Consider the following 27855-nt stretch of genomic DNA (forward strand, 5'->3'; position numbering starts at 1 on the left):
ACACACACTCAGAGCTGCTCTCAAACCAACCGCTCAGACATTCATTATTTGCATATTAGCTCTCAGAGATAAAGCCTGCAAATTGGGTCTCAACTCACGATGAATGTTTGCCTCGGAGTTAATTAAGAAAGCTTTTCTTGCATGTCGTAAGCTTGGTACAAAACCTGTTTGTGTGTATTACGGGCTTTGATTTAAAGAGTCCTGTGTGTGTTTGCACATGTGTGTTTCTGTCTGTATTCTCCACAGCCTACTCAATCCAGGGCCAGAGTGTGCAGATTATCAGTCCCTCCAGTGAATCTCATCAGCAGGTGGTGGCTGTGGGGCAGCCGCTCACTGCCCAGCCCCAGGGCACTGTGGTGGTAAGGACACACTTGCACGCACATTTATGGAGCTATGAAGAAGCTATGGTTACACTTGACAATGAACATTTTATTTAATGTTGCAGTTATATCATAAAAATAAAAATAATAATAAAAACAGATGTTACAAAGTGCCTCGCGGGACAATAAAAGCAAAATAAATGTAGCAATAATAAATACAATAAAATAACTATTAAAACTGAGCAGCACAAAAAAATGTCTGTGACAATTTGCTCGTAAAATAAATATAAAATAAAAAAGTAAAAGACAAAAACAAAGCTGACAGACATCTTATAATCAAGATAAATTAAACAAACAACAATTTTCCAGAAACTGCTGCGGACAAGCAAAACTGAGCATGAGTAGCCTGAATAATCTAAAAGAGAGCTGTAGTCCTGACCTGAAAGTCCAAGGGAAGACAGAGACCAGATGGGCTCCAGACCATTTCAAGAACAAAAAAACATAACGAGACGAACCTTGAACTATGATTTGACTAGCATTAAGTATTTATAAGCTATATTGTCGAAGGTATAACCCTAAGAATCAAGCTAATGTGCCATGCATAAAAAAGCAATCCCATCCATTGTCTCTGAACTTTCACTGAACAGTTACACAGAGTTGTACCCGTACTCTCAAATAAAATAAAATGCAAAGCAAAGCCATTTGTATGCAGGTTGTCAGTGTTATTAATATGCATAATGTGCACAACAACCCCATTTATAATAACGCCCACATAAAAACAGTCACAGTTACTCTCTCAAGGCAAAATTTATGTCGGGGACAACTGTTATGAATAAGGGCAGGTCATTGTTGCTAAAATTCCCTTGAGGACAATAATAACATTTCAGAAAACATGGAAGTGACCTTGAACCTGACAGCACATTACATATGCTTTAATAAAAAATTTCCCCATAATGATAATAACGTTCACATGTTTTTTCTGGTCTTAAGACTACTTTACGTTTGTGTATTTTGTCCTCTTCTGTCAGCTGACTGCCAAGAATATCCAGTGTATGCGAACACTGTTGAACCTGGCCCACTGCCATGGGGCCGTGCTGGGCACCTCCTGGCAGCTGGTGTTGGCTACACTGCAGGTACGACTACCACCTGGTACCACACACGTATGCACACACTCTTATCTAATCAGACATGGCAAAATAGACCGTCCACATTCTCTCGCTCTCTCTCTCACACTCACACATACGCACACAGGTGCATGTACACAAATTACATTAATACACGCATAAATGTTTAGTTGCATGAGAAATGGGAAAAGAGATGACTTAACAAGAATAATTGTTAATAAGTAAACTAATAAAATGTGTTACTTCATTTGTTTTAAATGTTTATTTTTTGTTTTGTAAATTTCACATAAACAAACACGAGCTGATTTGGATTTTAAATTGAATCATTCTTATCTTATTCACATTTCTTCTTAGCATCATCTACTAGTACGTTAGTGTACACATCTTGTCTGGCCCTTCAGCTTCTCACTTCTCTCTTCCAGCACTTAGTGTGGATCCTGGGGCTGAAGCCGGGGGTGGGCGGTGCCCTGAAGCCTGGCAGAGCTGTGGAGGGACCCAGTACAGTGAGTTTTATGGGAACTGTGCTTTGGAAGCGTTATACTGAATGTCTCTTACCGTTATTGTTGAAAGCCATGAGTTTACTGGCCGTGGTTGTGTCTTTAACCTGAACAGGTGCTGACCACAGCCGTGATGACAGACCTGCCCGTCATCTCCAACATCCTGTCCAGGCTATTCGAAAGCTCACAGTAAGGACCAGTCCTTCATCTGTGAAAACAAACTGTTCATGCCAGATATGCACATATAATATGCTTTATGTATTGTTTTTGTGATCTAGGTACCTGGATGATGTGTCCCTGCATCACCTGATCAATGCGCTCTGTTCCCTCTCCCTGGAGGCCATGGAAATGGCTTATGGAAACAACAAGGTAAAGTCTTCCTGTATTTTAGCACAAGGTGAAACTTTACCTGTCTTTAAACAATTTTAGAGGAGTTGTTGTCTTGCTTCTCTGTCATGGATCACCATTCTTGCATGCATCCAATCAGCAAGGTGCCCCTATTTATATACTTTCTATTGTCTTGTCTTGGTTTCAGGAGCCTTCTCTCTTTGCTGTAGCCAAGCTGCTGGAGACAGGCCTTGTCAACATGGACCGTATAGAGATCCTGTGGAGACCCTTAACTGGACACTTATTGGAGGTAACATCTATTTATAGCTCCAACCCACAAGGTGCAGATAAAGAGCTCTGTTCTAAAACACTACATTTCATTCAAACTCGGTGAAAGATTGAAGATACAGTTTATAAATGTGAAATCATTTCGTCAACCGAGGTCTTACAGTAGCCTTTTCAATCGCTTTAGAGGCGAGATTTATTTTACTGGTTACACATCATCTATTACTGTATATTAACTGTTCAGGGAATTAGACCTGGTAAACTGGACTTAAGGGGGAATGTTTAAATTTGGAAACAGTAATTATCTCTTTTTCCATTGCTGATGATCTCGTTGGAGAAATTTGGAGCCTTCTCTTAAAAATAATGAAAGCCAGAAACTGAAGGAATGTCAAAATTGCCCCCTTCTGCTAAACCCTTTTGGTTACTTTATCCAGTACCAAGTCTCTAATAATGCCCTTGTTTTCCATGGAGTCTGCCGCACATGAGCCCTGAAAGTTAAACTGAAATGAAATTATAGCTGCAAGCAGCAACACAGAGACTGAGCTCCGCTCTGGTGGTTTAGTCATGAAGGAGAAAAATAGCTGAGGAAGCTTTAGAAGGGTTTTTAATGAGAATTACAGCTTTTGATAAAAACAGTGATTTTTTTTAATTTAGATGATTGTTATACCAGAATTATTAGCAGAATATGTAATATGACCTGACCGGAGATTTTGTTGATGGCTCATCACTTCTAAGAAAGAAAGGAAAATCCCCATGCATACTTTGTCTGATGAGACAACATTAGGGGTTTTAAAATAACTTTTTTAAAATGTCTGATCTAAAGTTGCATGCACTGCTTTTTGAAATGTAAAATGACAGATGTTGTGGAGCCCTGGCAGATATATCAGTTGCTAACAGCTATGAGTTTAAAGCATATGTGTTGTGTGCAATTTCTTTTAGAAAAGGTTAACATAGCTTGTTGTAGTTTATACAACACACTCTGTAGTTACTGGAACCCATTTTCTCTTGCCTGTAAGAGGATTAATATGTGTGTTAAGGTCTGTGTTCAGAGGTTTTCTTCACATTTTCTTTGTCTATCTCTCCTCTCTTTTGCACTCCTGTCTGTTTTGCAGAAGGTAAGCTCAGATTCCCTCCTACCATAATCACTGGCTTTTCCCCATATCTTTCCTTTCTCCCAATCTGTTCTCTCTCCCTCTAAGTCTGGCATCCACATGTCGGAGTTGAGAGGTCGCTATGTCGAAATGTGTCCGTTTGCTGCGCCTCAAGTGTTTGACCTTACAGTCTTGTGCACAATTTGCAATGTGAAGCTCTTGATTTGTCACAGAAGCAGAATCTGAAGCTGTACCTGCAAAGTATACTTAATGCAAAGTATACTTAGATAAAATGCTGCTTATCTTTCTTTGCAGGCTTATTCAAATTCAGTGCTTTTATGTTTTGAAGGAAATGTGACAATGAACTTGCCTTTATTATGTCTTTATTTACAGATGCACATTATGATAAAGATTAAGATTAAATGTGAGGCATTAATGATCATGTAAGAAGCCACATTATTTAATAGATACACATGGACCATCTGGGCTCTGAAAGGATACAGTTACAGTACTGTTTCCTCCTAGCAGTCTCTCTGTATGCCTGTAAGCAATACGAAGTTTTCTACGCTTAAAATTCTAAATCCTGACACTAGAAAAATAAAAATCTGTTTGACAAACCTCCCTATAGACCAAAGATGATTCATTTGGATCACAGATTAGCTGAAATGCTTCAAGCAGAAGACAGGTTTCATAACACATTAGTGTACTGCTGACCCCAGCCTCTCAATGTGTATCTACACTAGCTTTCATGATTACATTGTCTGTCAGAGCATAAACTGTTATCACAGGGGAACCCAGTCTCAATCACACAGTTCGTGGTTTATTTCACCCTCCTTGCTTCACACCTACTTATTGTGAACACTGCTGGGAGACACTGCCCTGAACAGCCTCTGCATCTGATCTGCTGTCGTACGCACGTGCCTGCATTTGTGTGTCAATGTGGTCTGTCCCGCAGGTCTGCCAGCACCCTAATTCCAGGATGAGAGAGTGGGGGGCCGAGGCGTTGACGGCGCTCATCAAGGCTGGCCTGGCCTACAAACACGACCCTCCACTGGCTCAAAATCAGGTAGCTAAGAACACAGGTGGTTGTGGCCAAAATGAGAAAAGAGCAGGAACGAAATCTGTGTAAGGAAGTTGTACTTGCCACTGTTACCATTTCGCTCTAAGCTCTTCTCTGTCATAGGAACATTGTAGAGACACATCAGAAAAAGGTGTTGTTGGTCTTCTCTGGGTTTAACTCGTTTGTAATGCTGACATTTGAGAAATCTCCTCCACTGTTGCAGTGTATGTCATGATAGATAAGAGTGTGTTTGTGAGTGACAAGAAAAAGTGACTGTGACATTTCTGTTTTTCACATTTTAAGCATTTGGTGCACAGAGTCTGCGACCTTCACCTTAGTGCGACAGATAAAGGGAATGGCACCAAGCTTATCTCAAAGAGGGCAGAAGAATCGTGTGGAGGTTAATGGGACAGCACAGAGCCGTACGAATGATGGCTGTCCTGCAGAAATGCACAATGCAATAATTTCTTCAAGGCCTTTCTTTCACTCTGGGCAAGCTCTTACCACAGCTGGCTGTTTTGTTAAAATACTGTAATTGTAATTACACTGACTGCATCCAAACATGGCATGATTTACAGAGTGAAGAATGAAAAAACAGAAATAGATTTGATTATGACTCATTGCACATACCTAAAAACACTGAAAGTTTAGAAAACACACTTTTGCAAGGTATGTTAGTTCATGCGTATTTTTTTCCCACCAAAAGACCAAAATAATATCACCCATAATAGCTGCTGTATATTAAAAGACACTGTGTCTGTGTCTCAAAATGACTCAGGCATCTGCATTCATTATGTTCCTCCCCTCATTCAGGTTACTTTAATGTGTACCTGTCTATACAGTGTGTCACCCATGCTACTCAGAGAACAGGGGTTATGCAAGTAATCCATGGCTCGATTGTGTGAGAACAAATCAAGGAAAATGACAGTTATGACTCATATTTAACAACTCTTCCTGCAGAGGCACAAAAATATCTGCCCTGATTTTACCAGGGCTTGGAAATTTGCAAACTCTATAATAACTTGAGCTATAAAAAAAAGATCTGTTGTGGCAGCTCTCAATGTATAAAGTTTCGGTTGATATGGACCGAATATGGAGCATTTGTGTACACATACTTATATAAGTCTCCCGCAAACTGGATGTTATAAAACGGAAAGATAAAGATGACTTTAGCATGTATTCACGAGATTGAATGGTTTTAAATTTTGAATGTATATGTATACATATATGTTCAAAATTTAAAATCATGTATATAATATATTATTTGTGTTGTAATAGCCTCATTTATGAAGTAAAGATTTCATCTTTTTAGATTATTGTCTATCAGTTAACAAGTCAGTTACTATATCCCTCTTTTTTCCCAAAGCGGCTGCAGCTTCTGTTGCTGAACCCTCTGAAGGAGTTGTCCAACGTGCTACATGCAGACATCCGACAGAAACAGCTGGAGAGTGTCCTGCAGATCCTACAGAGTCAGGGAGACAGCCTGGGGCCAGGCTGGCCCCTCGTCTTGGGTGTCATAGGAGCCATCCGCAATGATCAAGGGTAAACACACAGGGGAGGAGGAGAGAATGGAGAAAACAGACATGGCTTTACATATTTAGTTGTCGCTGAAGTATTTCTTGCTGTATGCTAATTGCAAACATTTTATTTGTGAGAGCCATCCTAAATTTCTCTTATAACTACACTTGAATTTACACTGGAATAATTGTGCCGTGCGTCTTGTTTCCCTTCAGCGAGTCATTGATCCGAACAGCCTTCCAGTGCCTGCAGTTGGTGGTGACAGACTTCCTGCCCACCATGCCTTGCACGTGCCTCCAGATCGTAGTGGATGTAGCCGGCAGCTTCGGCCTGCAGAACCAGGAGCTTAACATCAGCCTCACCTCCATTGGCCTACTGGTGAGATGACAGATCTCTTATCTTGTGTGTTTCATGTGCAGACACATAGGCAGGATTCCATGTCAGTGCTCTACTCTCACCTAATAAACCTATAAAACCTATAAAAATACTCTTATTACACAATTAGATATTAGAAACTTCCTGCCATACTTATAGTATTATTGCCACATGACTTGTTCGTTGGGGAATGACAGGCTGGACACTTTTCTTTTCCAATAGTTTTACAGCTGAAACATAGTACGTTTGATCTAATTAGACAATTATACTATCACATAATTCCTTGTTTTGCATTATTTTATCTAATTTAACAGCACTTAACCACACTGCTGACATTTCGCAGATACTTTGTACAGTATTCAGGTCATGCAAAACCCGATATTGATCTGTGGTTTGCAGGATTATTTCTCTTGGAGTGTGGCGGTTCCTGCAAGATTACTTTATGGTAATAGGATAGCAGAACTGCCAGAAGCATTTTACCAACCTTCCTCTTCAATTCATGCCCCCACTCTTTCCCCCCACTTCCCTTTTTTTTTTTTTGCCCACAGTGGAACATTTCAGACTACTTCTTCCAACGGGGCGAAGCCATCACACAGGAGTTGGAGCGGGAAGAAGAAGCTCTGCAGAAGCAGGCCCAGGAGAAAGGCGAGACCCTGAACAGGCCATTCCACCCGGCCCCTCCCTTTGATTGCCTGTGGCTGTGCCTCTACGCCAAGCTGGGCGAGCTGTGCGTCGACCCACGGCCCGCTGTGCGTAAAAGCGCTGGGCAGACGTTGTTCTCCACGATCGCTGCCCACGGAACCCTGCTGCAGCAGCCCACATGGCATATTGTGATCTGGAAGGTAGCATGAAGGCATTTGTCATTTTCTTTTCATTTTGTTATGATGGAGGTGGAGGTGGAGGAGGCTGTCATCAATATTGTTTGTGCAGAATACTCTTAAAATAAATATATTTATATTATGAGAAACACACTTTAAATCCAAAGTATGTTTTGTTTTTCTCAGATTGTCTGTGACATATCAAAAGATCAATAATAACTTGTATGATTACATTAGATTTAATGCCTCTTAATAATTATCTCATTTAAAATGATTTTAGTCTCAAATTTAAATAGGTTGCTGTTCTGTAATTGACCAAATGCAATGGTCTGCCGCTTGAACTATCTTGTTGCCCCTAGGTCTTGTTCCACCTGCTAGACTGCGTGAGGAAGTCCTCCACCACAGCGGACAAGGAGAAGATTGAGTCTGGCGGCGGGAACATCCTGATCCACCACTCGCGCGACACAGCTGAAAAACAGTGGGCGGAGACGTGGGTGCTGACACTAGCCGGGGTGGCACGCATTTTCAACACAAGGCGGTACCTCCTCCAGCAGTTAGGTTAGCCATGCATACTGTGCTCTTAAACTGAACCACTGTATCTGATACTGGTGTACAAACCGAGACAGTTCACTACAGCTGCCACAGAATTGTAAACAATGTGAATTACATATTGAAATGTATTCATAAATCTGTGCCAAGTGTAGCAAAGGTCCAGAAAAGGCCCAGCTGTTACTGCAATATTACCACACATTAAGTCATGTTAAGCCCCATGCAGACAGGATTAATATTCCAGGGAGATATGAATGATAAAACATGAGCTCCTCATTAACTGCTCTCATTCCTCTGAACATTTTAGCCAGTGCCAAATTACAAGAGGTGACTCATAATATACAACACATTCCCAGCCTACTACACATAAAATCACTTAGAGGAAGGCTGCTCTTCCCACACACAACCTAGAAAAAAATGAATAACTGTTGCTGGCAATGTAATGTCACCGTATGGGCCTCCGAGGATGATTTTATGTCATTGAAAATAGGCTCATATTGACAAAATGTATTAACAGGAAACTGTGTTTTTGACTGATACACCTGCAGCTCTGGCTGTACTTCTCACTATGTGGCCTCTTATGAATTGTTAGTTGCCTCATGTTGGTCTGAAACCTCACATATCAGCGTGCTAATTGTCACACTTAATTCACAGTTGGCACACACCGCTAATTGGCAGTCTCACACTCTCCCATCATTTTGCTGCAGGTGATTTCTTCGAGGCCTGGGAGGTGCTGCTGAACCACATCCAGTCAGCTGCTCTCAGCAAAAACAACGAGGTCTCGCTGGCTGCCCTCAAGAGCTTTCAAGAAATCCTCCAGATTGTTACACCTGTGAAAGACTCGGACAAAGCAGGTGATGCGTTTGCTGCTATGGGCGTTCCCCCAGTGCTCATTGACCCCCTCTCAGCATCTGGTCCTGGCAGACCCCTGGTGCGTTCAGATTCGCTGGTCGAGAGGCTCACGCGATACAACGGCGCTGAGCTGCAAGCCCCTCCCCCAGGGGAGGAGTCGGCCTTAGAAGATTCGGCTTTGTGGTGGTCAGCGTGGAACACGTGGTATCGAACTGGAACAGACAGCACGAGACCACCTAGTGGGCCAACAGAGAAGCTCTCCTTCATCCCCAGCCAGCCTTTCCTCACAGCATTGATCCAGATTTTCCCCGCACTCTACCAGCACATAAAAGCTAACTTTAGTATGGAGGATCTGAAGAAGCTGGGGGTCATCCTCCATGGGGCTGTGTCCGTGCCTATCAGCAGCGATGCCTCGCCCTTCATCCTTCCCTCCTACACTGAGGCGGTGCTCACCAGCCTGCAGGAGGCTGTGCTCACCTCTCTGGATGTTTTGCAGAAGGTGGGCAAAGGAAATGTATTATCAGTAGGGATGCAGCGATTCTGAAATTCTGGGCTGATACTGACGTTTAAAACAACAGTTTGACCGATAGCTGGTACTGCTGGGTTTTTGTGTTGTTGCTTTTCTTTCTCTTGTTATTAAATCCCCCCCCCCTTTGTGCCAAGGACACAAAGAAATCTTCATTATAACAAATCAGTTTTAAGGTCATACAGAGCACAGATTCAACCGTACTCATTTATGAAACAACCTTTCAAATGACCTTCTTTCACATGAAAGATTTTTTATTTTTTTTAAATCCTTTATAGCCTGCTATACAATGACCTACTCCATGGTAAGAATTTCCCAGTACTTAAAAAAGCCATACAAACTAATAGCAGGGATACCGGTGCCTGTAGCTCAAGAATGTGATACAGATAAACATCAGCCACTGTCATCAGTGAATGTCATCTTATTTTCTCATAAGCCAATAGCAGTCTGCAAGTCGAATGTTGCCTGAGACTGATGTTTGGCCGATATATCAGTCAATTCTAGACTGTCAGCAAACAAAAATATAGGTAGAGCCTGAGGGGTCTAAGACACAAACTATATAAACACAACGTCTCCGGTTTGGATCCAGCAAGGGACCTTTGTTGTATGTCATCCTCACCTCTTTCTCTCTCTGGATTTCCAGTCTAGCTATCTGCTTTACAATGTCAGAAATAACATTCTTAAAAGTAGATAAATGAAAGGTAGAAAACGTAGCTATCCTCTAATGTAGGAGCAGCCCGAATTCTTTAATCTGGTGTTTATCATATAACTCACAACACTCCAAATTACTTTGTAAGGGTTCCAATAGATGATCATTTCCATAATTTATAATTCTGATGATTTTTTTTGTTCAGTCATCAAACTTCAAACTGTAAGAAAATAGTAAGATGTGCCAAGACCAAAGTGATGTCTTTAGATTGCTTGCTTAGTTTAACCAAATAGTCCAAAGTTTATATTTCTGTTGATGTAAAACAGAGAAAAATATTTATTGTAGGTAAAATATATATTTATATTATTTCCTTTTATCTTTATTTTTATTTGGCTAATATACTTGATGTATATAATCGGGAAAAACATTTCCTTGTACCTTTAATTAACACCTTTACTTGATATAGCAACTCCTTACTCTCCCTGTCAGCCAAAAGTTATTCCTTCCCATTTTGTGTCAGCTCAGTCCAGGAAACAACGTGTCAGTCTGCTAAATAATGCAATATGCACTCCTGTGGTGGATGTCAGCAGTGTTTGTTCCTCCGTTCCCTCCCTGCTGCAGGCCATCTGTGTGGGCCCGGAGAACCTGCAGGTCATGTACCCGGCCATCTTTGAACAGCTGCTACTCTTCGTGGAGTTCTCCTGCAAGCCTCCTCAGTACGGCAGAATGGAAACCAAACACGTGGCAAATGCCAAATACAACCAGGTAGGGGGAAATGGAATTGGCCATAATCCTGCTTGGTTTTCATTTGCAGTTTGTTTTGTTTTACAGTTTGTTTCATTAAAATGTTGGATTGTGTGCACTGTTAGTCATCATCCTTCACTCTTCAAACATTTTTAACAAGATCATCTCTCTTCTTTGATGTTCATGAAGCACCTGCTCTCCTTCCCCGCCTCAGTGTAGTTCAAATGAAATGCCTATTGTGGCCCTTCATGAGATTGACAGGTTCCCCTGGACCCCCATTATTAGCCCCAAGCAATTTCTTCCCCATATTCTCCCCTGTATGCTTCGTCTTACTGGCAGCAGGCCACAGAAATGTTCCACTACATATCAGTTCAAATACAGTTCACATTAAATTACAAAGGACCTTGGTGATCTTGAGCAAGATTACTTCATTTATAAGACCCACAAACTTATTTCACAACATGGTTCTGATATCAGTTATTACTCCTTGGTGTTCTTGAAACCTCCAAAATCCATAAGCTTCTTTGCCTCCAGGAGAATGGTGAAAGTTGTCTTGCTCTAGCACTAGCAGGTTGGTACAGACACGCTAAGAACTGTTAGCACTACGAGCTTCATGTCTCAAATCCTGCATGTGGGGTCCAGACTCAGCCCCATCCTGGACATTTGTGTTGATTTGAATCTGTTTAAATTGTTTAAGTTGGTGGATCAAACAAAATCCCCCAGCTAAACAGATGTTATGGGTGGTCTTTATTGCCTCATTGGCTTTTATCCAGCGTTGTCAGATTGCCTCAAATGTCCTTGGTGCTAGGAGTGAGTGTTTTTTTTCCCCCTTAATCATTCCTGATCAATAAATCTCATTTAGCCAACAACAACACTGAAAATTCGATTCAACTTAAGCACCAGTTTAATTGCGATCTTCTCTCATTCTGTTTCTTGGGACTACTCACTGGATAACCATTTTAGATCCAGCTGTTTGCACCGGTGAGTTCTGTCATCTCCTTCAGCCCCCTCTATAGTTTTACTAAGATGTGCTGAATGGTGACGACCTACCCTCTGCGGTAGATGAGAAATCACACCGCATGGTAGGCTCTCATGTCTCATCTGCCTCCTTCACTCACTCCATGCTCCCCCTCTCTGCCTGCCACTAATTTGGCGGTTATGCCTCTGTGTGCACAGTCCCTGTGCAGTTCCATTTTCAGTTGATTTTGTGTTTTTGGTGATGTTCATATGCACTCATGTGGTTCTCTTACTATTTCTTAAAGACACACTTTGTAGTGTCAAGTCATTTGTTTGGCTATAACTTGTCAGTTACGGTCCTCATATAAGTCTAACAAAACCTGAAGCAGACTAATAGCCGCTGTAACTTTAAAATACATTTGTGTGTTACTTGTATACTTATACAAAGTGTGCCTTTAAAAAAACTGCTTTCAATGTGGCTCTGTCAAAAATGTAGGCATGAGACTTTTCAGATTTGTTTGACTGATGTCTCCCCCCTTTTTTTTCCCTCTTGTTAAATCCTCTTGCCCACGCAGGCGGAATGGGTTGCCTTAAACTATGTGCCCTTTGCTGAGCGCTCCTTGGAGGTGGTGGTGGACCTGTACCATAAAACAGCGTGCCACAAAGCTGTCATCAATGAGCAGGTCCTGCAGAACATCATCAAGGTATTTTCACCCTGATAGGGTATTCATGATTTCCATGGTCACGAAAAAATTACAACGGTAACAATAAGACCAGCTAGCCTAGCCTGTCCAATAAGATCACTGCATACCTCAAGAGGAAAATACAGTTGTCAGTTACTCTGTTCACATGTTCATTCTCTCCAGTGGGGAGTCATGTGTTAATGTTAGGCTAACCCCGAGGCCTAACTGTGTTTGTTTAGTTTTTTGTTTTTGTTTTTTAGCACTAGCCTAATAAGGACAACGAGTTCTTGAAGTAACTTTCTCACATGACTTTCTCCTGGCCACCCATTGAGCACCAGTTATTGCTGAAAATGGGGTTCGATGTTATGAGAAGGTTTTGTTATTTAAAGAGTGTATTAACACAGGAACACACAGGGTGGGAAATTGCTGCCACACTGCTATCTACTGGATTAAACCTATAGGGAAGTTGAACTTCTGGCATACCTTATCAATTGTGTCAGAACAGCTTTTTTCCATTAACTGACTGAGGATAAGTACCAGCTTTGGCATCACGGTGTTGATTTTCTCTTCAAGCTGCTAAAATCGTTATTTTCATATCAACAATGGATCAAATGACTACATGTATCTGAAAGGGGGTCGCTCATAGTGATGAACCTACAGAGAAATTACCACCCAACTCTGCAGTCGATGATTTTAGTCACTGTTTCAGTTTTTAAACCCACATCACTGTTTTGCTTCACTCTTACTGCTCCCATCAGAGCCATTTTTGGGTGCCGGATTCAGCTGTTTTCAGGGAAAAGGCTCTAAAAAACCCTTCATACACACCGTGCTCGGCATCGTCAGCACACAGACAAGCTTAGCTACAAGCTGGTGAATGTAGTGGAGCATTTAGCAGCTAAAGAGCTGCACAATTTCATCAGAATGTAATAGTATCACAGGTTATTCCCCCCACAACAAATGTGAATGCCCGGAACTGAATTCTCAACAGGCCGACTGAATTCCAATTTTAAAAAACATCTGCTACTTCTTTAATGGCGTGTCAGTTTACAATTCAATACGTTACCCCATTTACCCATAAAAACAGTGACATTGGTCTTCAGGTTTTAACAGACGGGCCTCCAGCTCCCCATTTGAAACATGAAAGGAATAAAATATTCACTAAGTAGTCGATCGAGAGCAAAACAGAACTTAAAGTAAATGCTAATGTTGCTCTGTGTCTGCTGGATGTGTAAATAAGCCAGTATTCGCTAAAATCGCCAGTTAGTTATTAGCGTCATAGGGAGATAATGTCAATATCTTGTTTATAGCTTGTTATGCCTCCCCAAAACGGTTACTGAAGGATTGAACAAACAGACATGCAGTATATATGCGGTGGCATACATAGGTCAGCAGTATCGTAGAAAGGTGCAGAAAGGAGGTCAGAATGATCGTTGTTCAGGGTTTTGTCTGTAGTCATGTCATGTCTTCTAACAGCCTCTAAGGGGCAGACAGGCCAACCATGAATGAGTGAGAAAATCTCTGACTGAAGCCCAGTTCCACTCCGGCCCCTACACATTCTCCCCCTACTCACTCTCACAGTGGGAGTGGGTTACAAAACCTTCCTACACTGAGTCTGCATTGATGAAGGCTTACAAACCACAGTCCTCTCAAGTGCAGCACCTCTTTTGTGTCTGGGATGGAAGACAGCCACATGTACCTACAAAATTGAGCTCCGTGGGGATAAGTAATAAGCTGCTTTACCTCTGACAGACACATCATGGACACATCATAGACACACAAAGTTGAATAATTGTATGAATGTATAATGAATAATGACACAGAGCTGAAACAACCAAATTATTGTAGTGTTAATGAATGAGTGTGCTATGTCCTTGTCCACACACCAACATCTTTGACAGTGCTGTGTATAAGATAATCTTTAAATATTAGTTTAATTACCCAGCCGAAAGATAAGATATTGCTTGGACACCATGCTGACGAATGTTCTGTTTCCATTGGAGAAAGGTGAGGGCATCCTAAAGCTTGCTGGTGTATTTATACCGTCCGTCTCAATTAAGAGACCCGAGACTGTGACTCCACACAGAGTTACATTCCGTCGTGGAGTGGCAGGGTGTAGAGATCGTATTGGAATTGGATGCTGATGTTGTGAGTGCGTTATTTTCCAAGAAAAATGGATGTAAAAAAGATTCAAAGAATTGCTCTGTCGATGTCCAGCAGCCTCTGGGGAACTCTCATGCCAACTGTGTCTCTGGCCTGATATTTAGCTTTTATATAGCAGACGTGAAGTACAGGTGGTGTCTAATATTGGCAGCTTTTTCCAAACATTTTACGTATGCATTGGGTCAAAAAACAAAAGATTTTGTTTGTGTGAGTCATCAAAAGGCTTAGCTTTTTAAAGCTGGCACTGAGTATCCCATTTTATCCAGTTTCTGACACCTGTGTTTAACTACTCTTTTCCCATAGTCAAACTGAAGACAGTGGATTTGCCAAAGAACTATTAAGAATGTTCCCTAAGGACAAATCTGGCCATTTCCCTTTTTTTGTCTCCAAAACAAGAGGCGGTACTTGTAAAGTCTCAACCTTGGGGAAACCAGCTGCTCTCTGCAAAGAGGACTTTGTTATGAAGATGGTTTATTACTTGTTCTGCTTTTATAGACTTGAATAGGATCACTGCTGATGCAAACATGTCTTTTGAATGTAAACTCTATGGAATAAAATCATACACTTCAGTATTATATAGAAGAAGTACTTCAGTTAGTTTTGTGGATTGTATCTTTAGTTTTTGTGTTTCAGTCTCAATCTCTTGTTATTGCAGTCTCTTCCTTTCTTTTCCCTTTCACCCTTCAGACTTTAAGAATGCCCTTGGGCTTGAAGTATGCCTGTCCATCAGAGAGCACCTGGAAGCTCGCGGTTTCGTCCCTGCTCAAGGTGCTGTCTATAGGACTGCCGGTGGCACGTCAGCATGCTTCATCTGGGAAGTTTGACACTATGTGGCCAGAGCTGGCCAATGCCTTTGAAGACTTTCTTTTTACCAAAAGGTACAGATGTATACAACGTTAAAGTTACATTATGCACAATTTGGAAAGCTCAGAGTACCAAGCTCATTGTTATGGTGGTTTTCCTTTTATAGCACACCTCCAGATAACCTGTCCATCCAGGAATTTCAGAAGAATGAAGCCATTGATGTAGAGGTAAATACTTGTTCCTAGTATCCGGTCTAATAGCATGAGTTTGTGATTTAGTCTACATCAGCATTCTCCCTCTCCCTCATTCATTTTAGGTGGTCCAGCTGATCAGCACAGAGATTTTACCGTTTGCCAATTTCATCCCCAAAGACTTTGTTGGCCAGATCATGGCTATGCTCAATAGAGGCTCCATTCACTCACAGTCTCCTTCGTTCACAGGTAAGATATCACTTTTGCAGCTAAAATAATTCGACTTGTATTGTTTGTATTGTTTACTCATGTTTCTGACATTTATGGCACAGCAGGGTGGCCAAGTGAATGAATCGTACTGTTACCAAGTCCTTGATTTGTTGCAGAAGTCCTCTCTGTGACTCATCACCAACAATGGCTCCTGTCAAACTCTCATGTGTTGAGCAAGACAGTAAAGCTGGCTGTCCACTGACTGTAAATCTCTCTGGAGAGCAGCGTCAGCAAAATAATCTAATAAGTAAATGGTTTTCTCTTGACAGAGGCAGAGATCGATGTGCGGATGAGGGAAGAGTTTTCTAAGGTGTGTTTTGAGACGCTGCTGCAGTTTTCCTTTAGCAACAAGGTGTCCACCCCGCAGGAGGGCTACATCTCTCGTATGGCGCTCTCCGTGCTCCTCAAAAGGTCCCAGGATGTTCTCCGACGCTACGTAGAGGATGAGAGGTTGAGTGGACGCTGCCCTCTTCCCAGGTACACCCCACATAAGACACCTGCTTTGGCCTGTTTTTTTTTGTTTTGTTTTTTACATGTTTTTGAACAGATGTCCCCCATCAGAAATTAAGCTTCGTCATGATTCTACCACTGAGACATTTAGCAATGCAGTACCAAGACCACCCCGGCCACCCAGCCATGCAACCATTATTTTTCCTTTTCACTTTTGTAAACAACACAAAAAACTGGTCTTATCCAGTTTTACACACTGGCACCACATTCCAGGGTTGGGTGTAACGCTTCATTATGCAATAAGTGATTTTTTTTAAAGAGACAATGGAAGTTAAATGATGCCCAAGGGGAAATTGCACCATTAGTACAGAAAATGCCAAAGGGATGTTAGAGGGAGTTTAGAAAATTGGATAATTAGAAAATACACATGAATAGCAAATGCAAGGTTACAAATTCAGACAAACAACATTTTAAAAACTAAAAAAACTAAACTAAAAAAGTGCCTTTATATTACACATAACCCTAACACTTTATAGCAATTTACATTTATTAATCACTTTTCTATTGCCCATATGTGAGCAGATTGTAACGTAACGTGAAAAATTAGACCTTCCCCGTCTCTCTTGGTTGCCTATAAAAGCCTGTGGACGACTTGTTTAAGTTAAGAGAATTTTCCACGACAGTCTGAAAGATGTGACTTTATGCACGTCTCAGTGGATCTCTCTGCTCCGCTAACAGAGAGCAACAGTAGCTAACGTCAGTTTAGAAATGGAGTCCGCTAACATAAACTAACGACCGGTTTTCCAGCACAACGCAGAAGTTCCACAGAGCCCCTTTATATACAATATATATATATATATATATATATATATATATATACTGTATATGAATGGAAAGAATGACAAAGTTGTGGATTGCATTTTTAGAGCATAAAAAAAAAAAAGCAGAACATAAAGAGTAAAATACTGTCTACTATATGAAAATGTGAAGAAATTACTTACAGGGGAACTCAACCAAAAAATACATCGAAAGTGTGTTTAAAGGTCTTTAGTACTGCTGCATCTGTGAAAACAGTTGAATAAAGCTTTTTGTGTACTCCATAGATTTAGCATTACACTCCTAATTTAATGAGACAATTTGTGAATGTGGGAGGCCGCTATAGAACTTACAAAAAATACAAACTGCTACACATAAAAAAAAAGGTGTTTTTAAGGGTACAAATAGAACAAAATGTTCCTTGTTGTTTTCACCCTTCCTCGAACTGTAGTATCTACCGGTTTGATGTCTTGTGTGTCTTTGTAGCTAATGAAGGTCTTTTCCCTTTTAGGCAACAAGTGACAGAGATTATCTTTGTCTTGAAAGCGATCAGCACTTTGATGGACTCGCTTAAAAAGACACAGCCAGAAAATGGTGAGTATCAAACTGTGTCAAGGATTAAATAGATCTTGGAAAGAGGTGACACAATGTCAAAAAACTTAAAGGAAAAATAATAACGCCACCATGCCACCATATGCATCGTCTGTTCATTTCAGATAAATGTGTCAGAGTACAGTTGGGACCATTTTTCAAATGAGTTTTATCTCCAATCTGGGTAGAAGTGTTTACGTTTCCAGCAAGGTCAATTACTAGAAATGACTTTTTTTCTAACCACCATAGATTGAAATGAGACATTCTAAAATTACGTTTTTGAAGTGTCCTTCAAGATGTTTGCATTACAAACCTCATTTCCATACGCCTGTGGGAATTGTATCAAGCAAATGATTTCTTTGATTGCCTTCTATCACAATTCTCTTCTCCTCTCCCTCCCGTCCCCGCTCCTCCTTTGTATGTTTCCCTCTTGCTCTGCAATTCTTTTGTTTACTGTCTGCAGTGGATGGCAACACATGGGCTCAAGTGATTGCCTTGTACCCCACACTGGTAGAGTGCATTACCTGCTCTTCATCGGAGGTGAGCTCAGCCCTGAAGGAGGCCCTGGGGCCCTTTAAAGACTTTATGCAGCCACCTGTCTCCAGAGTCCAGAATGGAGAATCCTGACCAGGCTCGCTCTCAGCTCTTTGTTTTTTATAATGAAGAAATCTTGAATGTGTCTTCTCAACCCACGTGCTTTACAAGTGCACGGACATGAACTCCATGTGAGCCCCATCTACGGTGACATGAAGCAACCCACGGTGAACGGAGATCCGAGGAACGGCTCGGACCACGTCGATGACCCCGACCTTCATACGCATCATCGTATGCTTCTTATGTGAGCTGATAACGCCTCTCTGCCCCCCCCTCCATTCTCATACAGACTGGTTGCACTCTTGTGTTAACTACAGAGATTTAAAAAAAAATTGCAGTGTTGCCTCTGGGTTTAGTTTGTTTTATTCTCATGATGAGGCCGAGTCGATGTACAGTGTGTGGTGATAGTGTTGATGATGTAATTAAGAAAAAAAAATGCAAAAACTGGGGCTTTATTGATCTAAAAAATGAACACTTAGACTTTTGCAACATTTTCAACAGTGAGGATTTTATGCAAGAAAACAAATCTTACTGTAACATTCCATGTCATCTTTAGCCAGCCATCTGAGAAGGGATGTATTTGTCTGTATAAAATAAATGGGACAATTCTACAATCAGCTCTGTGCTGTGAGTGTGCTCACTTACAATTCATGTTAAGTTCCTTACCAAAACACAAGTAAAGGTATTTAAAAAAAAAAACAAGATGTTCTTTCAACAGTCCCTTTTATTTAAATGTCATATTAGTAGTGTTTTTAGATAAAAAGAAAAAAAAAACAGCATTAGAATTATTAAATATCATATGGCTAAAATTTCACCACCACAATAGGCATAAAAATGTTATAGTTGATCAAGGTGGTCCTGGTTCAAATGTGTTGATTCAATAACAAGTACTTGCTGATAAGCATTATTTTGTTTTACGTTTCATTCATCTTTAATCTAATGATTTTTTTGATCCTGTGTGTATCGAACAAACTCGGTGTTTAAAATTGAAAACTTCAAAAACAAAATAAACAACAAAACGGCAGCTATAAAAAAAAAAAAATGTATGAAGATTGCAGCTATAACACCTATTGCCTGCAAGTGACACAAGTGTTTGCCTCTAAGAGTTAACATAGACAGGTCTACATCTGCTGGTCAGAACCAAAGCCCCCAGGAAAGAGTGGCAGGATTTGACACAGATTTGAATAGGACTAGTTGGTGAGTGCAAAAATGGCGCCTATTCAGTCCAATGGGAATTTCTCACCTGGTGCTGACGCCATTTTTGAGCATCCAGGTTTACTTCCCAGCTGAGTGTTGATGTCCCATCCAGGTCTTAATAATAGATTCATGTTTTATTGCTATTCAAGTTAGCGTAGAGCTAAACTGGAAGATAGCTGACTCTTGGCTGGTTTCTAAAGCGCATGATCCGAGCCCCACAATGAGGAAGATATGTGGAAGAACCAGGTAATTGTATACGTTTCCAGTTTTTATTATACATCAATGGTCTGGACCTCTGCTTTCTTTTACCATTGGTTGTTTGCAAGCCCCTAGGAAGAGCGCCATGCTTTGAAGCCAGTTTTCATAGTGGCCAAACCGTAAAATAAAAAATAAGTTTACATTGTGAAAGAAGTGGCTGTAAAACTGTAGGTACACAAACCATTCAAGTTAGCTGGGTGCTAAACCTGTGCGCACGATCTATGGGCCACGCAACGGGAAATCTTAAATCTTAATCTTGGTATTTCCATACTCGGGAAGTCGAGCTTTTTTGGCTTCAAAACGCCACTGAGCAGCTTTCATGGGACTGAATGGGGCTCCGCCTCCAAGGCCGTGTCCGTGTTTACATACTTTAATTTGATCAAAAAACACATTATTTTCTCATATGGTGCATTGCTGCAGCATCCCTTTTCACACTGTCTTGAACACTCTGTTTTAGCTACACATGCACATTACTTAACGAGCAGGATGTAGCCAATCAGAGGCAGAGTAGGGCGGGTCATGCTGAGCAAAGTAGTATGATCTAAAATAACGCCACTAAAGCGGTAGCAACTGTATGTCTGCTGACTGACTGAAGTGTATATATTTTATAATAAATATATTAAAATATATATTTATATAATGCCTGTTACATAGTGACGCACATTAGTTAACCTTTTACGTGCACAACAATGCTACATGACACAATAAAGGAAAGGCAAAAACCCAAAAAGCACAATATGACCTCTTTAATACAATGTCCTTGGTCATAACTGAACAGCTCCCCTTGTGGAGAAAGTGCAGCCTGCTTAACGTGAATTAGTCTGAACTGAATTAGTGACAGGGAGAAAGAAACGATTCTAAACATGTCGGGCTAAATCACAGAAATTGATTTAAAACGACACCTGGAATCTTAGTAGCTGAACATTTTTTTATTTTTAATTTTTTTGCATTTTACAGAATTTTAATATTTCACTATAAGATCACCTTATTGTAACATGGCCCACAAAATTTGATACCGTTAATTAATATTAAGGTGTGGCACTCTAAAAGCAGCCTTTAATACGTACTTATTGATATTTCCCGGTGATAATATTGGATCCAAGTTGCAGATGGACATTTTAGAGAGAGCATTCTGTATAGTCTCTTGCTCTGGGTGTCAGCACTGTGCAGTAGGTGGGGTTATACAACACAACGCAGTGACAACAGGGAAACCTCAGGAATAGAAAACACCTCTTTACACTTGTGATCGTCGTGCTCGGTGCCCACACACGGAATTTCACAGCGAGCCTCCCCTGCGTGCTGCTGGGACCCCTGCGCTCCCTCTCCGTGTCCCCCCTGGAGGTCCTCGAGCCGGAGTTTGAGATCATCCAGTAGGTCATATGAGGGGAAAGGAGCGTTTTGTGGTTAGGGCTGAAGAAAAGGAGGAGGAGGAGGAAGGAGGGAGGAGGAGGAGGAGGAGGGAGGAGGAGAGCGCAGGGAGCAGCTCTGCTTGGGCGGGGTTTCCCTCGTATTTCAAGTCTGCACAGAAGAGGAGCGGAGCGCGGAGAGGACGGACCAGCTCCGGCTGCATGGGAATGTCGCTGTGGTCGCTGCTTTTTTTTTTTTCTTCTTCTTCTTCCTCTTCTTCTTCTTCTGTCTTGACGACATTTTCTCGCCTTTTCCCAAACGTCCTCGCTCTTCTATCGCATTTTGACCACGCACTGGCTGAGGTAGTAGTTTGTGCTGTTGGTTGGGTTGTGACACTGCCCGCTATGGAGATGACTGCGCAAGCTACTGCCTTGCTAGTGCTGGTGCCTTCCTTCACTTCAGCCGAGGAAAAGGAAAGAGAGAGAAAAAAAAAAGAAAGAAAGAAAAGAAAAGAAAAGAAAAGCCCAGGCTGCTCTCAACGCTCTTGTACTGTTATAACAGGTAATGCATACCGCCAGTGTAGTGTGGCTACCGTTTTATACCGGGAGCTGCATTTTACTGCTTTTTCTCCGGAACATGGCTTGTATGGTTGCATTGTTGCATTTCTAAGAAAGCTGGAGCCGATTGTGAACTGTATCGTGTTTCATCCAATAAAACGGTGAATGATGGTGGTGGATTTTAAAAAGCACTTTGTATGCAGTTTTAATTTCATGTGAGATTTTGGACCATGCATGTCATTCAAATTGATGCCTTAATGCCCCCCTGTTTTTTTTTTGTTCTGCAGGATGGAGGAGAAAAGCTTGCTTGTGTCGGATGGAAATCCGATATGCAAGTTTTTTATAATTTGTATGCACATTTTAATGTGCACGAGGAAGTCGATATCTGGTGTGGATTTGCATAGTTTTCCACCACCTCAGGCGGAGTGGGCTGTGTAGAAAGCATGTAGGTCAACAGTACTGTTGCTATGAGGAGAGGAGTGACGTGGCTCCTGCTGCCCACAGAGGTATCCTACAATACATCTGCTCTGATACGCACAAGCTGGCTTTATGGCTCTCCCCGACATCCTTTGTTGATAATGCTGCATACCCTCAGACACTGGGGCAGATAGCGTGTGCTCCTCCTGCACCTAAACACCCTCTCTATGCAGGGCAGACGCAAATCTGTGCAGCGCCTCCGGCACTGTGCACCTAATAATCTGATTATTATGCTAAATCTGGATGGTGTGTGCCTCAGCGCTTGAACTCTATGGTATGCACAGACAGACACACCACATGACCCAACCCCCCCACGGGCGTTTGAGCAGTGGTGTCCTCACAGAGGTCTGGGAGTGCAGCGCTGATGTGGGTCATGCGTTGTGAGTTAACCTTTGAAATCCTCCCTCTGCTGCCCAGCAGCATCTGGTTGCTCTGTATCACATTAGTATGGGCAGGCAGGGGTCTCGTGATGGGGGTGGGGACCGGAATGGGTAATGAGCTTTGATTGGCTGCAGGGGCCGGGCAGCCTGGGTCGATGAAACCGTGCAGGGACTGCAGTCTTGTGTTCAGACCCCCACACAGCCCAGATGATAGCACGCCGCTCACTCAAGCTGACTTACTGACTGAAGATTGAATCCTGCGTTTGACCTTCCAAGAAGACACCCATGAAATATTTATGAGCTCACACTTGATAGTGTGTTGGGCAGAGTTATGTTCATCTTGGGCCGCAGCTCTGCCCACTAGCATCTGTGCCGATATTAAACCATAAATTCTGCTCCAGCCGCTCATTGTAGGGATACACGTAGGCTGAGAAGGAGAAGAGAAGAAGCTGACTAGTAAACAAACCACACAGGAGACTTGTAGTTATCGTCAAGCCTGTTGAGTATCAGTCCTACAGGTCTGCCTCATAGAAATATTCAAATAAGTGTCTTGTCTCATGCAAGAAATACAAGTAATCCAGCCCCCAGGGTAAAACCAAACATCATTTATCATATCCTGGCTGTAAAGAGAGCCAGCTTATGGACCAGTGAGCAGCGTGTCCTCCTCATCCATCTTGTGTCAGAGCTCTCATTTGAGCCGGGCCGCAGATAAATCATACTTCAGGCAGCCGAAGCCCTAAAGCAGTAAATTAGAGCCCCCTGTGAAAAAGCTGCCCGCTCAGATGGGTATCACAGCTGCACCGTCGAAGCAGCCGCACCCTCGTCCTGACAGCACGGTCGACCCTCGTGTGTTCACCAAATAGCTTCACATGTGTAATGCAACATGTTTGGAACTGGAGCCGAAACAATTAGGAGTTGATGGTCAGGAAAGTATTCTCTCCATAATAGTCATTTAAAAAGCAACATGCCAAGCATAGCTGGTTTCAGCTTCTGTTATGTGATTTCTGGTTTCTTTTAAAGAGCTGCAACTATCAGTCCTGCCAAATATTTTATTAAATATCTGATCAGATGTTCTTTGCATGTAACAGTGAAAAATGCCAACCACACTATCCTCGGGAGAGACGATTCAGTCCTTACAAGTCTTCTTTTGTCTGACCAATGGTCAAAAACCCAGAAATACCCAAGTAACTTTAATATAAACCAAAAAAAAAGCGATGAATCGATGAAAATCAATAGCTAATTAGTTTGCTTTCGATCAATTGTCGCAGCTCCAAATGTAAATGTGATTTTCTTTGGCTTTTGAAATGTTGGACAAAACAAGAAATCTGAAGACGTCAACTTGGGCTCTGAGAATTGTGATGATCATTTTTCACAACTTTTGGCCATTTCATGTATTAAATTATGAAATTATTTGACATCAGCAGAGTATTTGCCAATTGTAGATCTGAAACGAATTCCTAGAAAATATCTGGCAAATATTTCGCTAATAGATTCTAGTGCCTGCCTGATATATCAGTTGGCCAATACTGGCAAATGTGAGACAAATGTGCCGATATGACCAAACATTAAAAGATGCGTGGGGTAATTTATATTCATTACATTCCCATTGAAGTTTGTAGATCCAGTGCACTGATGTCAGTTTGGACAATAAAGTTTATTATATTATAAAATGAATTGTTAAATATCTTTGTCACAAGTGTCAAATTTGTGGGAATCACTGTAAAAAAATGCTTGTATATTGGCCGATATATCAGTATGCTTTAAATCCTTATTCCCTAATATTGGCATCAGCCCCTAGAAATAGGTAGGTAGAGTATAATTCAGGCAATAATAGATTAATAGTTTGTCATTTTTCAAGCAAAATCCCAAATGTTTGAGCTTTTTCTTGTCATACATTATAATAAACTAAATGTCTTTAGGTTTCAGGGGAGAAAAAAATGGTAATAGCCTTATCGTGAGTTGCAGCCCTATTTGTAATGCAACATAAAAAAACAGTATCTTTTCACTCAACCCTCCTCTGAAGCGAGGCTGAAGCAGCTCGTCACCTTTCCAGTTACATGAGATGAGTATCTCGCTGCAAAGCCCTCTCAGCATCTCCCTCAGATCTGTCCACGGGTGGGGTGGGAGTGCTGCAACCTTGGAAAAACAAGCCACCCACAGGAATGACTGTGTCATCATTGCCGTCATCCAATCTGGACCACACACACGTGTGGAGAGTAGGAGTGGTGTGCCAGATCAGTTTTGGCCTGACTGGAGGGGGATGCGGCGCTGGCCTGTGGGGACCAGATGGCCAAGATGGACTCAGGAGTGTGAGACTCCCATGATAACACTTATTATGAGTTATGAATAAGGCATCCACGAAGGTATGTATGTGTGTGATGCGCTTGAATCCTACTCACAATGTGTGAGTAGAAAAGAAATCTTCAAGTGAGTTATAAATGATTGTTTACATTTTTTAGAGATGCGTGGTCTGTAAACCTTTCCTGGCTCTCTGCTCTGGTATCCCTCAGAGCATTTACTTCCCATTCTACAGTCATGTTGTGACTTTTAGCTTCACTTCAGTCATTGAAATGTCGACATTTTACATAATTAGACGATAAAAGAAACACAAAAACAAAAAAAGATACCTGATAAAGAGGTAAAAATATCATATCAATCACAAAGACAAAAACAAAACTTAATATAATATTAAATGGTTAAAGTGTAACTCTAATTAACCAATTTCACACATTAAGTGTGTTTACAGGTCTTGGGAAGTGCTACTGCATATGTGCAAAAAGTGGTATAAAGCCTTTTGTGGCTCCAGAGAAAGCTGCTGAGTTGCACTGTGGGTAATGCAGGCACCAGGTTTTGGGGAAAAAGTCCACTGTTCTTGCATTGCAAGAGTGTTGGACTCATTATGGAAAGTTTAAAAACAAATGATCAAAATTGATAAAGCAAAGCCTTTTTTTATTCCACATTCATTTTCAAAACCTGGAGCCTACATTACCCACAATGCATCATCACTGGAGGCAGTTTATCAGATTGCATGTGCAGCTTCCTCTGGAGCCACAAAAGGTTTTATACTACTTTTTTTAACATATATAGTGGTACTCCCAAAGACATTATAAACACACAATATTGTGTGAAATTAGTGAAGTTGCCCTTTAATGCTTCAGTCGTCACGATTCCCATTTTATAAACCTTGATGTGTAATTAATAAACATGCTGTAAGGAATAAAAGGAACAAAAGGATCCTCTGTGTAGGCCCTTTCCACAGAAGACACTTTGACACATCACAGTAGAAAAAGCACGAGTGTGAAATAAATTAATGATGGCTGAATTCCATTTAGCTGCTTCAGTTTCAGGGTTTCCTGGATAGAACGTTATTGATGTTATAAGCAACACCTGTGCCTTTCTTACCATGACAAGTCAGCATATGTACACTGTGAAAAGGGCCTTTTTCTAAGGGACCAGGCCTGGGCTATCTGTAAATTCTTACATATTGCCCCTTCAATATCAGCTAATGAGTATTTTTGCAGATTTAGATACTTAAAGGTCCCTGATTAAGTATTTCCACCCTTCAAAAATTATAATTTGGGGGAGGCATGCAAATTATTCGGAAATAAAATACTGGCTGTAAGCAGTGGCACATGAAAAATGATCTCTATTGGGTACTGAATGAAAGGGCAGAGAAAACATGCTGATTCACACCATACATTGAGGTATTATTAGCTCTCTGGTGCCAAGAAGCATCAAGTTTCCTTTCATTCTTCACAACCCATACACTGGTGCACATCATTTTTCATGCGACACCTCTGTCGTGTCATGAACTATGAAAGCTTTATCCTGTGATTTGATTTCCTTCTCTGGTCTCTCAGGCATTTCTATAAGTATTTGGTATCACAGCAGTTTCACCTAAAAATGAGGAGGTTATTCCTCATTGTCCCACACCTACTCTCACTCACTGTCCAGTTGAAATGGGGACGAACATCCCATGCGCTACTTTTTTCTGCGAAGTTATCAAGTTGTCTTTCATCACTTCGGGGGGTGTGTGTGTGCTTCAGTGTCAAATTACGCCCCTCGCAGCAGCCTTCACCATAAAATCTTCCGTCAGGCTATTCTGTGAACTGATACCCTTCATCCACATATTGCTTTGGGGACTCACTTGACACACTCTTGTCAGAGTGGTGATGGTGAGAGTGGTTACTGTACAGTTACTGTCTGTCCCCATTCAAACCTCATCCAAACATTTATTTTAAGGCTTACGATGAAGTAGCAGTTAACATATCGCAGATAAACAGCGGTGGAAGAAGTTTTTAGATCTTCTTAAGTGAAAATCACAATACTATAGTATCAAAATATTCTGTTAAGTAAAAAGGGGCAATATATACAAACTGGCCACCTGTCGAACTCATATTCTAACGAACAGGGGGCAGCATATCACCAGAGTAACCGCTGACTGCTGCTAACTAGAGCTGCTGTTATCTAGTTGGCTTGGTTAGCCATGCAGCTAGTGGTCCGCACCCTGAGCTCGGGAGTGTTGGTGTTAACACCTCTAGCACAGGAGCTTTGAACAGGGAAAGGCCCGGGCTACCTGGTTAGCATGCTAACTTCAGTAAATATCTCTGCAACAGAAGACCTAATAATGTCAAAACTGTTATTTCTTCACATTCTGTTGATAATTAGAGTTAATTTTGTTGATTGTTTTCAACAGAAATTCCTATATATTGCATCTGTAAAGTCCTGCATTCAGAATCTTCTTTAAAGATGCTTTCAGTAAGATAGTAATACTGATGCTTTGGGATCATAGGTCAGGTTGGCCACCATCCAACAGTATTTAGTGAGTTGGGAATGAGACTTGAAAATCAACTATCTTACTAACAGGAGCTTTAAAATAAAAAAAGTACAACAGTATTCATGCAAAGCAGCTCATTTCAGAACAGTTGTTTTCTGTTTTGTGTTTTTCATGTTTATCACTAACTTAATATAGTGGGGCTATTTTAATTACTTTATATATTGCTGGGTAGCTAACCTATAATTATATATCCTCATTTTCTTTGTTTATCAGTATTTTGTATTCATAACCTAAATCTGCAAAGTAACTAAAGCTGTCAAATAAATGTAGTGAGTCTTAACAAGAATACTTGCCCACAAAATGTGGTGAAGTAGAAGTATACATTAGCATTAAATGTAGCAAAAGTACTTTAAAGTTGTACTTAAGTACAGTCCTTGAGTAAATGTACTTAGTAGCATTCCACTCCCACAGACAGCCAGGTCACAACTTTGGTTTAAGGTTTAAGAAATTGTAGAATTACATACAAGTGCATCACAAACCCAGTTAGTACACCACATTTTTTTAAATTGATGACACAGCAGATTAATGTGGAAGAAGGTTAAAAGGTCAGA

General features: G+C 41.2%; 1 protein-coding gene across 2 annotated transcripts in view; it reads left to right on the forward strand.

Moving 5' to 3' along the window:
• mon2 (MON2 homolog, regulator of endosome-to-Golgi trafficking) overlaps window positions 1-18868 on the forward strand; it is a 39055-nt gene extending 20187 nt beyond the window's left edge. Inside the window, exons 15-35 of one of the 2 annotated variants that reach the window (XM_084363208.1) lie at window positions 247-359; window positions 1349-1453; window positions 1867-1947; window positions 2057-2130; window positions 2220-2310; window positions 2477-2578; window positions 4600-4710; window positions 6071-6246; window positions 6438-6600; window positions 7146-7439; window positions 7775-7973; window positions 8672-9315; window positions 10613-10756; window positions 11699-11716; window positions 12268-12396; window positions 15223-15413; window positions 15506-15566; window positions 15656-15779; window positions 16070-16277; window positions 17578-17660; window positions 18121-18868. In XM_084363208.1, coding sequence (XP_084219334.1) covers window positions 247-359; window positions 1349-1453; window positions 1867-1947; window positions 2057-2130; window positions 2220-2310; window positions 2477-2578; window positions 4600-4710; window positions 6071-6246; window positions 6438-6600; window positions 7146-7439; window positions 7775-7973; window positions 8672-9315; window positions 10613-10756; window positions 11699-11716; window positions 12268-12396; window positions 15223-15413; window positions 15506-15566; window positions 15656-15779; window positions 16070-16277; window positions 17578-17660; window positions 18121-18284 — 3275 coding nt within the window. In that variant the 3' untranslated portion in view covers window positions 18285-18868. The remainder of the gene's footprint in view (window positions 1-246; window positions 360-1348; window positions 1454-1866; window positions 1948-2056; window positions 2131-2219; window positions 2311-2476; window positions 2579-4599; window positions 4711-6070; window positions 6247-6437; window positions 6601-7145; window positions 7440-7774; window positions 7974-8671; window positions 9316-10612; window positions 10757-11698; window positions 11717-12267; window positions 12397-15222; window positions 15414-15505; window positions 15567-15655; window positions 15780-16069; window positions 16278-17577; window positions 17661-18120) is intronic. The other variant, XM_084363209.1, reaches the window with a different exon arrangement.
• The last annotated feature ends 8987 nt before the right edge of the window (window positions 18869-27855 follow it).

Source organism: Pagrus pagrus (assembly GCF_965226575.1).
Source record: "Pagrus pagrus genome assembly, chromosome: 10".
NCBI classification, from domain to species: Eukaryota; Metazoa; Chordata; class Actinopteri; order Spariformes; family Sparidae; genus Pagrus; species Pagrus pagrus.